The sequence below is a fragment of the Thermobia domestica genome, chromosome 14, assembly GCF_964235325.1.
Source record: "Thermobia domestica chromosome 14, izTheDome1.hap1.1, whole genome shotgun sequence".
In the NCBI taxonomy this organism is placed as follows: domain Eukaryota; kingdom Metazoa; phylum Arthropoda; class Insecta; order Zygentoma; family Lepismatidae; genus Thermobia; species Thermobia domestica.
This window is the reverse complement of record NC_137467.1, coordinates 76,407,355-76,423,513: the sequence shown is the minus strand read 5'-3', so window position 1 is coordinate 76,423,513 and position 16,159 is coordinate 76,407,355. Positions and strand designations below refer to the sequence as shown.

The 16,159-nt window shown below is 34.0% G+C and overlaps 1 protein-coding gene across 2 annotated transcripts in view; it reads left to right on the top strand.

Moving 5' to 3' along the window:
- The window catches only part of LOC145670150 (nose resistant to fluoxetine protein 6-like), an 85,084-nt gene extending 75,654 nt beyond the window's left edge, over nt 1-9,430 (top strand). For both annotated transcript variants that reach the window (XM_081738522.1, XM_081738521.1), the window contains exons 13-14: nt 2,637-2,745; nt 4,963-9,430. In XM_081738522.1, coding sequence (XP_081594648.1) covers nt 2,637-2,745; nt 4,963-5,156 — 303 coding nt within the window. In that variant the 3' untranslated portion in view covers nt 5,157-9,430. The remainder of the gene's footprint in view (nt 1-2,636; nt 2,746-4,962) is intronic.
- The last annotated feature ends 6,729 nt before the right edge of the window (nt 9,431-16,159 follow it).

Genomic DNA, 16,159 nt, shown 5'->3' with positions numbered 1-16,159 from the left:
CATCTAGACCATATAGTAAATGTGGTCATATTCTTATGCCACATCTGCATATTTATATGCACGATGCAAAAATTTCATTGGTGTGAGATCTAAAAATGGAGAACCCAAATGCGGGAGATACCCTACCAAGCCATCTACTTCAAAATATATCATGAACAATCTGCAAAGTTAGATAGAGTCATACTATTCGTTAACTAACTAGCTCTATGAACTAAGGAACCCGAAGGTTCTATGCTGCATTCACTAAAGCTCTCCACTGACTTCTGTTCTTAGCCAACTGGATCCAGTTTCTACTTTGTGTTTTTATTTATGTAAGATTCATCTTGACATTGTCCTAGGTCTTCATAATGGTCTTTTTCCGGTTGGATGTCTAGTTAAAAATTCTAAAGTAATTCTGCTTTCTTCCTCCCCGGATACCATGACTTGACCACCTGACCCTTCTAGATTTAGTAATCCTGACAATGTTAGGTAAACGGCATGAAGTTTCCGTCATTCCCATTCCTGTTGCTCTTGGATCCGGATATTCGCCTTAGGATTTCGTTTTCGAATACATGTATTTCCAATTCGTATTGTTCTTTTCTCTAAGTAAGCTTACATGTTTTGCAACCATATAGCACAACAGGCATAATTACCATTTTATGTATTTTAAGCTTTAAGTTTTTCGACAGAATTCGTGAAGACAAAGAGTCTGAGCTTAATAATAACATGAATCCCCTGCTTTCTCAGATATTTACTTTCTTCGTGAACATGGGTTTTGGTCTATTAATGTTTTCTCTCGTCTTTGTTATAGAAATTCTGCGTGAGGTCTGCCCAATACAATCTAATGATACATAGGTGTCAACTTTTTAAGTTTTCTCAGTAAATACTCAGGCATCGAGAGTAACGTCAAATATTCTTTTTATTATCTTCTTTTTAGTAGATTCAATAGAGGAATGGTTCCCAAATTCTTTCTGAGAGGCGACAAAATCATGAAGAGCTGCTGAAATAAAATGAACCGCAAAATTATTATTCACTTACAAAGGCTTTTTTTTTTTAAATGCACGATTTCCTAAACTTTATATTGAAAAAAAATTCCTAAACATTAAGATTTTGTTATTGAATTTCAAACGTGTAAAGCAATATTGGTCAAAATAAGGAGATAGAAAATTATTAAAATCATAATGATTACAGTCAAATCTTATGGACATTTTAGGATAATTTGAGTGAAAATAGAAAATGATTCAACTGGCTTGCAATTTACGTAAAACATTTTTTTTTCATTTTTTAAAACAAAATAACGTCATCAAACACCAAGTTCTTTAAATAAATAATTATACAAAATTACACCTACGGATTATTATTATCATTGTTATATTATATCACTCGATCCTCGATATGCCGTGCACTTTAAAAGTTTAAAATAGGTGTTGATAAATGATTATCCAACACATATGCATCCCTATCTAAAATTAACCTGGAATTACATGCACTATAGTTTCTTTCTATTATTTCACCACATAGTTTCTTTCTATAATTTCGAAAATTGTTCCAATCCAAAAATTCAGGGGATGCTCAGCACTCATTAAATATTTCCAATGGGTGCTTGGGACCCGGAGTACCCACGTGGTCGGGACGTATGTATTGGTATGAAATCCTCAAAAAGTATACACACAACAGATATTCTTTCGTGAGTTAATGCTTTTCAAAATCACCTCTGAAATAGAAACAAAGTTAGCCTTTCCCACAAAAAAAAAAAAAAAAAAAAAGATCGAAACTGCACAACTACTCTACATTAGTTGCTTCAGCATTTTATTTTATTTATTTATTTGTTTATTTTGAATTAACGTTGAAACAACTTTCTAATTATGAATGTCAATCGACATTTAAACATAAGCTCACAACGATTGTTCGACAACTACCACTGAACAATAACAGAAACACAGGCGGCTCGTAAGAGAAGTCACGCCAGTAACATTTTTTCGCTTGAAACTAAAAGAAGAAAACTTTCATAATGTACTAATTTTATTGTTCTGTACTACAATTAACATTTTGGATTGTCTTTAATTCCTTGGTTTCAAGCGATAAAACTTATTTTTTTTTAAATCAGGGTTACTTTCCTCAGGAGCCTCCTCTTATACAGAGAAAAATTGATTTTTACACGCTACGTAAAAATATTTTAATCCTTCAAAGTTGCAAAGATTTGGCAAATGCTTAAAACTAGAAAAATAGGAAAACCAAAAATGGACTAATAGATTGCGATCTTGACCAATAATTAGTTTTTGAATCAGAGACCACAAAATCTTTGAACGGCCCCTAAATCGAATTTTCGTATTTTCTACGGAATAAGCACATCATACTGAGTTAAATGATAGTTTGGGTTTGGCTACATTATATGTAGTTCTCCAGATATAAGGCCTACAATAACATTTTTGATTGAAATATATTGGATTTTTTGATCCAAAAAATCGGAAACTATTTGGGAAGGTTAGAAAAAAATAATATAAAGATTGCAGGACTAATTAAACATAATTAGCTTGATATGAATAAGTTTTTGTGAAGGACAGCAGAAATATTAAAAATAGAATTTCGTTTCATGTAACTAATCCATTTTCAATTTTACGTCTTTCACAATTTTAATGCTTATTGTTGTTTTACAGTTTTGGAATGCAGCTGGAGACAATTTTCTATCATTTTCAATAGCCCTATTATTGTCCTTGATGTTTGAATCTCCCATCCGAGGACTGGAGAAGACATTTCTAAGAAGAGGTAAGCAGCATATTTGAATTTGATATCATTAGCTGAAATTACCGTTCTTTGTACGGGAAAATTAGGTTTATAAAATAAGGAGTTTATATATCAAATTTAATTTTCCTATCATGGAGGCCTCGTGAGTAGGGATGCGCACGAGACAAGATTTGAGACTGTCTCGCCTCGAAAATGTGCTGTAAAAGTGGTGTCTCGACTCGAAAAATACAGATTTTTCTATTGGAAGAGCTGTGTCTCGGCTCGAATTTTGTCAGGAAAATTCTGTCTCGACTCGACTCGAGCGCATCCATACTCGAGAGATAATTTATATTTGCCATAAATTTTGAACCTCCCTTTGCAAGGGTTAACTATGTTTGGAAATTCGTTTCAAACGGTTCAGCCGTTTTCCCGTAATGATCAGAGAAAATGAAACGAAATATTTCAGTTAAGGTCCCACGATTATGCCCTTTTTAGGCTAAGGGAGACGATGATTAATTCAAGTGAATGATGATGGGATAATTGGCGAAATGAAAAAGTGGGAGAAAAGGAGAAGACCCCGAGAAAACCGAAGGACACGATTATGTCCACCACAAACTTACTTGATCGGGGATCGAACCAGGGACCCCATGCACCAGAGATAAGCATTCTACCACTGAGCTACTGCATCATCACTTCTAAGGGGTACAATTTCTAAAATATTTTTTTAAATATATAGAGCTAATCCAAATATATATTTCAAATATTTTTCACAACCTATTTTTACCGTGCAAAGAAATGGTATTTCAGCTAGTCTGCACAAAGAATATATTGCTTTGTTGATGACTAGGCCCTATAATTCTGCTCAAGGATAGAGAGATGAAGTTTATGAACGAGAGGTACTAGTGTTCAGATTAATAACCCTTTTAGGATTTCCACTTTTTGAGGTAAATTTTAGACCTTCGCTCAAACAGCTACTGTTTCCTTACTATTTGTCGGATGATCATAGTTCATAAATAGTTTTTTTAATTTTTTTTAAGAATAGATCGTACTTTCCAATCGGAAAAAACAGAAGACTTTTCGATTTTTTTTTTCGAAATTTTTGTGTTCCTCTGGCGCAGACCTGGGTTCACGTACGGATCTGAATTTTAAAAAATACGTTGTTATGTACATAATAAGTGTGCAATATTTCATACTTGTATCTTGAAAACTGAGGTCGGGAGAAATTTTTAAAAGTCCAAGGATGAACCATTTTTTCATATATGTATATATATATACATTTATATATACAAATATTTCAAAAATGTACTGCCTATTTGACCTAGAGTCGTGGTTGTAACGCCATTTTCTTTAGTATAACAAGTCATTTCCAACGGTACCACTTACATGTCCATATCATACACCTGAACCGGAAAATTAGGGAAGAACTCGGATTTTTTTTTTAAAATCCCACCAAAACACTTTGCCCTCTGGCCCAGGCCTGGGTTGACGTAGGGATCTGAATTCTTTTCTAAAAATACTTTGTTATGTACATAATACGTGTGCAAAATTTCAATCTTGTATCTTGAAAACAAAGGGCGGAAAAAAATTGTTGAAAATCTGAATTTAGGCTCTCTCTATATATATATATACAAACGTATATATACATATTATAAAAATTTATTGTGTCATTACTATTTGGAGTAGTGTCATGGTTCAAACGTTATTTTCTTCAGTATAACAAACCTTTTTCAACGGTACCACTCACATGTCCGTATCATATACCTGAATTGGAAAAAATGGAGAAAACCGAATTTTTTTCTGAAAAAATCACCCCCTCGGAATACTTGCACCCCCCGGGCCCGGCCCCGGTTTCACGTAGGGATCTCATAGGAAAAATTTGAGAAAAACCCGAAGGTATACACAATCCGTAGGCAAAATTCCAGTCTGATATCGTGAAAACTAAAAGCATGAAAAAGTTTTGAAATTTGCCTTAAGAAAAAATAAAAAGTCACGCCCCTCTGCTCCCACTTGGCGCCGCCAAGTTGACCATCCGGTTCCAAAACGCATCTGAGGTGTTCTTTGGTTTATCCTTGACTTGTCTAATAAAAAAAACGGCTTAAATACCTGTTATAGAACCTAAAGATGCGGTCAAAAAATGATACTACGCCATGGTAACAAAAGTTACCAAAAATGCTAAAAGGGTTAAACTCGACAAGTACTTGAAGTATTTCCCGATCAAGGACTAAGTAAATAATTTTGTTTATAATTTATTAATTGCAGATCGCAAACCTAGCACGGTGATGCCAGTGAATGGATCGAGAGGAACTCCAGAAAGACAGAACAGCACTCAACAACAACAGCAGCAGCAGCCTGCGAAAAAAGTGAGACGTGCCAACTCGTCTTTCACATTGAATCGTTTGTTCTTGGACAAATTCAAAAAATTTAGTCCGTATGACCCACCAGAACGGTTTTAGATTGACATTACAAAGTGATAAAACAGACTCGCTATCAAGAGCATTATATTTTGAAGCCCTCTATCCTGTTGGGGCTGTCAAATCACAACAAACATATCTTGGAAGATATTAATTCTTCTGTTTGTGCATGTATTATTTTAAATAGCACTGTACTATGTGATATTAAAATATTTCGATGGGATGTTTTCCATCATTCTCGTAAGATGTGTACAGGGTATTCATAAAGGAATAATGGGATTTTCTAAGTGAAATGAATAACTATTTACTATCATAAATTAATATAACCTGGCCATTAAGAAGAAAGCTATCCAAGTTTGAGGTAAGTTACGGAGAACAGCAGTCTAAGTTTGCGGTACATTGCTAACAGATCATAACTCATCTTATTTCTGATTTTCACACTTAGACTTAGTTATAACAAACTTGGACATAACTAACTAACTAAAAGAGAAAATAAAAAGCAGATTAATGGCGAGTTACACCTTTATTAATATATAAAAGCATAACACTATTTGTCGTATTGTATGAATGTAAAAGTTGGTCACGGATGTGTTAAAAAAAAGGCTCAAGAATGAGTTGAGCAAACGAGTGATTTAATTAGAGTATTTCACAGTAGGTATGGTTACCGTATAATATACAGATAAAAAAAATGCGATGTCGAAGATGGGTTGCACACGTCGCTTATGTAAGAACATGCATTTCAGGCAAAGAAACCTTTAGGGAATCCAAGAATGTGGTAGGACAATATTGAGCAGAATTTTAGGGAGAAATTGGCAATAACACCCTCAGCTTGAATTAGTTCGGCATAGGTTAAGATCCAATGAGAAAGGATTATTCCTAAAGCGTTGAATTTTCAGGTTTTATCCATAGAGTTAGTTATGCGAGTGTTATTCACTCAGATTCTTTCACATCGTTAAATTGGTCGCTGTGACATAGATGATAAACTTATCTTTGACAACTCCTTTCGCAGAGTATCACCCCATGCAACTTACTTCCTTGAGAGTTCGTTAAGTGTTTTTCATATCATTATACGTTCCTCCAGTACCTTTCGGGCCGGATATGTGTAATGCAAGACATGCTTCACTGAATATGGCAGAAACTTGATTACCATTTGGATCTTTGCAAATGACCTTCAAAGTTTCAAACGTTGAAGTACTATGATTAACTTATCTCAAACTTGGACAGTTGCATCTCTTAATTTATTTCAAACTCGGACAACTGCTTTTCTTAACTTAACCTAACTCAAATGAGCAGTTGCTCTTTTTACAATATCTCAAGCTTAGATAGCTGCTGTCCTTATCTAAATTTGGGCTCTTTTTACAATATCTCAAGCTTAGATAGCTGTTGTCCTTATCTAAATTTGGGCTCTTTTTACAATATCTCAAGCTTAGATAGCTGATGTCCTTATCTAAATTTGGATAACACTTCTTCTCAATTTATCTCAAATTTAGGCAGCTAGTCTCCTTAACTTTTCTTTAACTTGGACACCTGTTTTTCTTACCAAAGTTTAGAGAGCTGCTCTACTTAACTTTTCACAAACTTGGAAAGCTGCTCTTTTTTAACTTATTACAGATCTGAATAGCTAATCTCTAACTTATCTGAAACATGGATAGATGCTTTCCCTAGTGGCGCAGGTTATACCTGTTAAAGCATCAGTTATGTTATTCGCTAACAACGTTGTACCCAGTATTATTTTTTAAAGCATAAAATTCTTAAAAAATTACAGTAGCAAATGTTTAGTAGTGTTATTTATTTGTAAGTGAGCATATAGAAACACTGATAGCCAATATATGGCAGCACTTTCCCTTTTCAATGTATTCTTAATCAAAATATTTGCAATTGTTCAGTCAAATTTAGCAGATAGATGAAGCAACTTTCTCCAAGAAAAAATTGAATCGATAAATTAGAGAGTAATACGTGACTTCTTAAAACCATTTTTTTCATTTGTGCTTGCTAAGAGTATTTTTAGTTTGTACTTCAATAATATGCTTCAAATACTGTAACATACACGAAAAATGTTATATATATTTGAATAAAGTAATAGCAATTAATGATATGGTTCTGAGCACTATAAAAGAAAGGAGGGAGAAATTAATTGAGGGGTCTGGTCGATAGACTTGATAACCCAATTTTACTTAGTGTTAAAGACCGGTAGCTGTGGCAAAATAAAGCACCAAAAGTGGCAGGGAAAATGGCAGAGTAAACTTTAAAAATAGCACTAAAACTGGCAATTTACATTGCAGAAAGTAATACATTCATTATATTGTTAAGTCGTTAATTTACCAAAGCTTCACATTAAATATGTTAATCTACATTAAGAATCGTAAATAGCACTGATTAGTTAGTATGATTATGAAAGTATCAATAATTAGGACACATCAAAACGATGAAAAAGAAAAACGTTGAAAAAGCTCAGACTATGTGAGGTAAACCCTACCCTGACACTTGATAAAGCAATCATAAAATAAAAGACGTTCCGGAAGGGAAGGACGAATCCACTAAATGTGTCTTTACAGCTATTAATGTTCAAAGATTTCTTGACCGTAAATGAGACAAGAGCGAACCTGTTAGAATCATCTCTGTAAATAATCACACTCGGTGCACTGAGAAATGAATATTTTAATGAAATTCATGGTGTTCTGGCCCTTTTCATCCGAAATGCCTCATATAACACACTTCATTTCTAATTGAACGATATCAGAAGCATTTTCTTCAAGTACCCCTTATAAAAATTAGACCTTATTTAGAGTCCTTATTACGTGTGATTAGATTCCTCAGGGCTTGAATCATGCGGCATTTAAACACTTAGCATGACACAAATCACAAATAAGATACATTCAAAACACGGCCGTTAAGATGTATCTGAGGTGTGAAAACATTCGTTCATGAAAGGAACATATTTGAAATTAAGCACGTCACAACCTTAGGATTTATAGTAATATGTACAAAGCATTTGTTGTACATCGTGCTTCCATGTATTTGGTTGGCCCACAGTGGTTCGTACCCACTGACGAGGAGCATTAAGTTGCAGTCTCTTTGGTGATTTACATTCGACGATAAAGGTGAACAATTTGACTTATATTTCTTTAGAAAGATAAATAAAACGAAAAAGTAACCATAAAATGACAAATATTTTCAATGATCATAATAAATGGTACGTTTCTTTTCACATTTTGGCGCAACTATCAGTTTTTATTTCTTGTATTTAACTGATTCACTCAAAAGCCTTTTATCTGACCCTTTGATTCTTATTGGTTAAGAAGCATGAACTCTTTCGAACATACCCCTCAATTATTGTTATTAAATTTGTATAGTTAGATATGAAATGACATGTTCAATTTAAAATGTTAATTTGTGAAAATAGAAGTACACTCATGTCCAAAATTACTGTCGCATGTCTATAAATAGTATGTTGTTGTAGGAATATAATTTGATAATGAATTCGCTCGATATTTTTATGGTATATGTGTATAATGTGTATGTATGTAATTGTATGTATGTATGTATGCATGTAATTTCTTAGTATGTGTATAATCGGCAAAGACATGTATGTCGTAAATTTCATGTCAAAAGAGCAGCAAATAAGAACAATAAAACGAAAATAAAACTTTCTTGTCCATTTAGCAACATTTTGTTTTACTCATTCTAATTTTCGTATTTATAATTCTTTTACTATGAAATTTAGCACAAACATACATTTCCCGATTATACACATAGTATCAGTATTAAAAGTACCCTGCAAAATCATTATCAAATTATATTCTTACAAGAAGACAGTTATAGATATACGACAATCATTTTGGACATGAGTGTACATTTAAAATGAATTGTTTGTGGTTTTTAATATTGAGTAAAAAATTGCAATTGTGTGCGTTTAAAACTAGATTTAGTAATATTAATTCACAGGAATATAATGATAAATGTATTATTTTGTAAAGGATTTTCAATTGTGTATTATTTATATTTTGTAATCGATAGCCCAGCATATAACTAAGGTGTTTGAGCAATTGATTATAATGGACATGTATCTAACCAAATATTTTCGATTGAATTTATATGAAAATATGTAGAAAATTAAAAGGGAAATACAGTGTGTTCAAAGCTTCATTTCAACTAACGAAAATCAATGTTAGATTTAAATGAAAAGTTTGTACATATTTTAAAAGGTAATTAGTAGTTCAAATATGTATATACGTAGTTAAGAATTTGATTGTAAATAACGATAAATGTGTAATAAAGAAACTAGTCTCTTTCCAATTTAAAACATCATTTTAAATTGTTAAGCACCTATCAAAAAAAAAAAAAAAAAAATACAAAATGGCAACTCTAATAAAACAATTTCTTAATCATGACAAAGATAACATGAAGTCAGATATAGAAGATGAGCATGTTGGAAACACTAAAAATTTACTAGCAGATATACAAGAGAAGGACATGAAATAATCGAAACCAAAAAGAATACCACATCAAATATATAAATCAAGAGAGTCCTAAAATACTTGCTAACCTAATAACACAGATTTTTACATTCAGTCTAAATACTATATTCCGGACAACTTCAAAGAATCATAATTGCATCATATATTTACCAAAAGTAGGAAACCATCTAACAATATTAAATAGCTACTGTCCAATCACACTGACTTCTGTATTAGAAAAATAATTGAAAAGATACTTGTTAACCGTATTGAATACCTGTCCCATCTGTTTTTTATTCTATTGATTTATACAGGGTGTTTCAAAACAACACCGACAACGTTTGGGAGGTGATTCCTGACACCAAGATAAGACAAAAAGTATAGACCAACTTAGGTGCACAAATGCTTCCTTTCGGAGTTATAGGATGCCGAAAACGTGAGAAAATGAACTTTAAAGGTCCATAGCTCCAAAACAATGGGAGCTACCGTAGTCGGGTCAAGACTTTGATAAGGAACTAATATGTGCTCTATCCAAAAATACATGCTTCAGAATGCTGCAGTACTTCCGCAACAATTTTTATAGAGGCAGTTAGTGAGTACTTCAGATTATATGCCCGTAACTAAACTACCTGTACAAAAATTGTTGCGGGAATACCTCAGGACTCTGAAACATGCATTTTTGGATAGAGCACATATTAGTTCCTACATAAAGTCTTGACCCGACTACGGTAGCTCCCATAGTTTTGAAGCTATAGACCTTTAAAGTTAATTTTTTCATGTTTTCGGCAGCCTATAACTCGGAAAGGAAACATTTGTGCACCCAGGTTGGTCTATAATTTTTGTCTTATCTTGGTGTCAGGAATCACCTCCTAAACGTTGTCGGTATTGTTTTGAAACACCCTGTATATGTTTTTTTTTTTATTAAACTGGAATTTTAATTGATTTTACCGATATTTACTTCAAATCTATTTAAATGTTCATAACTTCCTGAAAATTAATGTTTTATATAGAACTTTAATATTTAATAATCAGATTTATGTAACATTACATTTAATGCAAATTCGTTTTGAAAAAGCAGAGGATAGTTAACTAGTCTTGAAGAGGAAATCAGTAAAAATCACCATTACAATTCTACTTAATTTCAGAGAAAACAGAAAAATAGTATAAATGAATGAGTTAAAAAATAATGATGGCGGAGGCATCAACCGTGAATTGTCTTTGCCTACTTCAGCAGAACCGAACAAGATGTCTCATCTAGAGAAAGCCAATATGAGAAACAAAAGGCAGGAGAAACGTTCTTAGACCTAACCGCTATATTTGATAACGTACAGTATGACGGTTTAATAACTCAACTTAGCAACTGCAATAACACTTTGGTTCTGCAACTTTCTTACAAACCAAGATTAAGATGGATCAACAATTTAATTAAATATATGAGACTTACAAATCTCAAACTCATTAATCAACACGCAGACAGAATAAATTTAAAAGATTTTAGCAGCCTGCAAAATAAATGCCATTTTCAAGACAAAACTTACATAACGAACCCAACAACTGTACTATAAGGATCAACCACATACTGCTACACTAGACTCTCGCTAATCCGGCCATTCTTGGGACATATGGGTACCGGATTAGCGGAAGTGCCGGATTATTGAGTGTCTGACATTTATTTGATTTATTTATTTATCTTGTTTTTTTATTATTTTGAAAACATAGGGGGTAGTGTACTGTACTTTATTAAATCGAAGGATTAATTTTAAAACATAGAGGATATACTTCATTAAATCCAAATATACATTAATTTTCAAAGAAAATTTAGTCCTTGAGTAGTATCACTCACTATGAAACATGTCCCTAAGCATTGTTGTACATGAGCACGATAATTCATTGTGCACGTGTTTTTGGTTGGATGTGCGCCAGATTACTGAGAGGCCGGACTACTGAAGGCCGGATTAGCGAGAGTCTACTGTACAAACATATAAGCTTGAAAAATCTTCACTAATCACACTATATTACAAACCTATCAAGTAACACAATGAGTTTCTTAATTAGATCCCGAGATCCAGGTAGTTTCACAATCCAACATGATAACAACGACCAACATCGCAAAACCTTACAAAAATACAAAGCAATAACAATCAAAAAAAAAAATCATTACTGAAGGTAGGAAAAATGAAGAACTGTCAATCATTATTACATCTTACAGAACATAAATGCCGTTTGTGGGAGCGTTTCTTTCTAACCACCGATACACACGATTTTTCAATGTATTGGATAAAGTAACCATTGGGCCAAGGTTACCAGAAAGAACCCGTTCAGCCGCTATAACTTTGCTAATATTCCTTTCTTCACATGTTCTATCAAATGCACTATGTCTCATTTCGCAACTAGATTACTTCATTCGAAGCCATTACTTGTAAGAATTATATCGTAATATGTTGAAATGCAACAGGTTTGATTTCTTTGCTTGATCTTATGTATGAGTCTTGGTGAATATGTATCATATTTATTATAATTTCTGGTTTAGTTGTTAAAAATTGGGTATGAGAGGTGAAACAAATCGTTGCAAAAGTTCGATTGTATTTGTTAGTCGGAGAGAAGTGGTTATACGAGGGATATTTCTTTTTCAAGCTCAGTTAAACCATCAGAGGAGAGACAGGGATAAGACAAATTGTTCAGTGGATATCACCCATCCACCACACTGAAAGACAGATTCTGTCATTTAATCATTGTGGAGTAGTGAGGGGAAAATATATACCAAGTGCAATCAAAGTGTCGCCAAGTGTGAACTACGTGATTTCTCCAAGTGAGTGCTGAGTTACCTTAAACTCCAGAATCAGATGGTTCAGAAATCATAATCTATATCTTGTACGATCCACGTGATTCACACGTTCAGAAAGATCGTTTGCCGACACATATTTCCATTCTCGGCTATTTTTGGCGTATTCGTCGATACGACGAATCCTTCTTATTCTCTGCAGCAGTCATGCACATAGCTGTCACTTGTAAAGTTCATGTGACGATGAACAGCATTTGTATTATGCTCTTCCCGCCTGGAGAAATCGAACTCCATTACGTAATACACATTTGACGGGTGTTTCGATTGCACTAAGTCGGTACGTGTTCACACTAGGTACTCCAGAATGATTGGAAAATTCCCTTATACATTTTCTGTGTCATTGTAAATGTCGCTATCAATTGATTTAGTTGAGAATATCGTCATACATGTACCATATGACAAATGAAACAGATGGCTGTCGTAAATGTACTCCTATTGATGAATATTATATTAAAGGAGAGGATTCAGAACTTTAAATTAAAAAAAAAAAACAATAAAATCTTACAGGACAATATTAGAAGTATTAGAGAAAGCTTGATGAGTTAAACATGCGGTTCAATAAGAAAATGGATAGAAAAACTCAACAAAATGCTTAGAAATGGAGTGGGTCAAGTTTGTGAGTGGGTCAGTGAGTCGTGGATCAACAGGACGTGACCCACTGCGACCCACCACCCACCGTGACCCACGTATCCACTCTGACCTACCGACCCACTGACCCATCGACCCACTCTGCTCAGTGCATTGTAGATAGATCTACTGAACAGTGATGAATTTGTCTACGTTTTACTTTCAAGGCCTCCATTCTTCTTTCTTTTTTAATTGTCTCTATAAAAAATATTTACTTGCCTGAGAAGAGTATATCTAACTGAAAAAAGACTTCAGTCACTTTTTAATATTAACTAGCTGAACCTGCGCTCTCTACACAGCGCATCATTCATATATGAGCATGACTCTCCTTGTTATTCCTCACATCTGTAAATGTCCCTTTACAGACACAAGTGAAAGACGTCTTGATAAGAATCGACAAAAGATACCGTAAAGGGGAGATTTTTCAATATCTCGCACCGTTTGCAAGATTTGAGCCTACTTCCGGTTGGAGTTTTTAATTCATGTATGATCAGTGTTTTCTTTCTTCTTGCATGCAGTATGTAATAAGCAAATACATTACACACACAATTAATTTTAATGTCAGTGATATATGGTGGGCAAAACACTCCATTGGTCCAAACAGTCCAAACAATATTCATTGGGCAAAGCACTCCAAACAATATAGATTCAACTTACTGTTAGAGTGGAGAAATGGCTATTCGTTTTTCATTATCATTTGGCCATGAAACAAACTCCTACGAGATATGCAATCCCTGTATACAATTATGTGGTGTTGGAACGTATAATGTGTAGGATATGATGCTTTAGTTTTTCTTTTTTAATTTCAACACTTCCAGTGTACCCCTAAGAATGTAATAAAGAAATAATGGCTATGTTTTTATATATTCAATTAGAACTGGACAATTTACACAAAATTTGCAATCGATCAGTGAAAACGTCATCTTTCTAGAGTCTGTGGTTTCCGAGATCTCATTGTCGAAAGGATTGGTCACAAACATATAAACGCCCACAAACGTATAGCTTAAAAGAACTCCAAAGATGGCAGCACAATTAATTTTGGAAAATGCTTATTAAAATACAAAGGCTTTGAACAATAATTTAAAAAAGTAAACTTTATATGAAAGAAGGTCTACTTAAATAATTTATTTAAAGTATAAATAGTTTAAAATATTTGTTTCTGTTAAACGTGAAATCACAAATAACCGTAAATCAAAGATTTGAAATCAAAGTTTATAAGTTGGAGCTCAGGCGCTTTTGTTGCTATTGTAGAGGTAATTGTTAACTAACTCTAACTAACTCTATGGCCTATGGAACCCGGAGGTTCAGTGCCGCGTTCACAAAAGCTCTCCACTGACTTCTATCCTTAGCTAATTGCATCCAGTTTCTACTTTGTATTCTTATCTCTGCGAGATTCATCTTAATATTATCCTCCCATCTGCGCCTAGGTCTTCCTAATGGTCGTTTTCCTATGGGTCTACCAGTCAAGACTTTGAAAGCGTTTCTACTTTCTTCCATTCTCGCTACATGACCTGCCCACCTAAGCCTCCTAGACTTGACGACCCTAACAATGTTGGGTAAACCGTATAAACTGTGTAGTTCCTCGTTATGAAGCTTCCGCTATTCCCCATTCTCGTTCCTCTTGGGTCCGAATATTCTTCTCAGGATCCTGTTCTCAAATACTTTCAGTCTATGTTCTTCCCTCAGAGTAAGCGACCATGTTTTGCAACCATACAGAACAACAGGCATGATTATCGTTTTATATATTTTAAGCTTCAAATTCCTCGACAGAATTCGCGACGACAAGAGATTTTGAACCGAATAGTAACACGAATTCCCTGCTTTTAATCGACATTTAATTTCTTCGTGAATATGATTTTCGTCTGTTAATACTGATCCTAAATATTTGAAAGTATCCACTCTATCAAAAGTGTTATTTAATATTTTAACGCATTCATAATTTGCTGTATTACGATCCCGACGCACTTACATGTATTTAGTTTTCTCTGCATTTACTTCTAAACCCTTGTCTCTGCAAGCGTTTAATAAGACCTCTGCATTTCTTTCTATTGTTCTCCTATCATCTATTAAATTTACATCATCAGTGTACGCATAACCTGGTGAACACCATTCAGCTCTAGGCCCTGGTTGCTATCTTTGATTTTCGTTATGGCGTATTCCAGCACAAAGTTAAATAATAATGGCGACAACGCATCTCCTTGTTTCAGGCCAGTTTCGACGTGGAAGCTCGTGGACAAAAATTTTCCTACCCGGACTTTACTTTGGGATTCACTTAAACATATCTTAATTAATCTAATTAGCTTTCTCGGTATTCCAAGTTCTGTAAGAACGTTGTATAATGTTTCTCTCCTAACCGAGTCGCAAGTCTTTCTAAAATCAATAAATACTTGATGTACCGGGGTATTGTATTCCCACTTCTTTTCGAGTATTTGGCGAATGGTAAATATTTGGTCGATAGTTGATGATTTCGTCTAAATCCGCACTGATAATCTCCAATAATTTCATCTGCGTATGGGGTCAATCTTGCTAACAGAATATTTGAAAGAATTTAATAGGATGTTGACAGAAGAGAAATGCCTCGATAATTATTACAGTCAGTTTTGTCGCCTTTCTTGTGAATTGGAACAATGATTGATTCTTTCCACTCTTGTGGCAATTCTTCCTTGTTCCAGATAAGGAGAATGAGTTTGTGTATCTTGTTCCACAATTTTTCGCCTCCAGCTAAAATTAACTCAGCCGGAATTTCATCTACACCCGGAGATTTGTGTTTCTTTAATTTCTTTATAGCGGCTTCCACTTCTATTCGATTGGGTTCTGGAATATAGAGTTCTGCGGTGTGTATCTCCTTTTCTCCACGCACATTAGTTTTTGGCTGCGTGTTCAGCAAATCGTCAAAGAAATCTTTCTATCTATTTAAGAGGCTATCCGTATCAGTGAGAACTGTACCGTCAGATTTCTTTAAAACATAAGCACGAGGTTGATAGCCTTTCTTAAATTCGCTGATCCCCTTATACATGCCCCGAATATTTTTATTTTTACTATTATCTTCAAGTTCCTTAATTTTAGCTTTCAAAAAATCCCGTTTCTTTGTTCTAAAAATTTTGGAAGTTTCCCGCCTG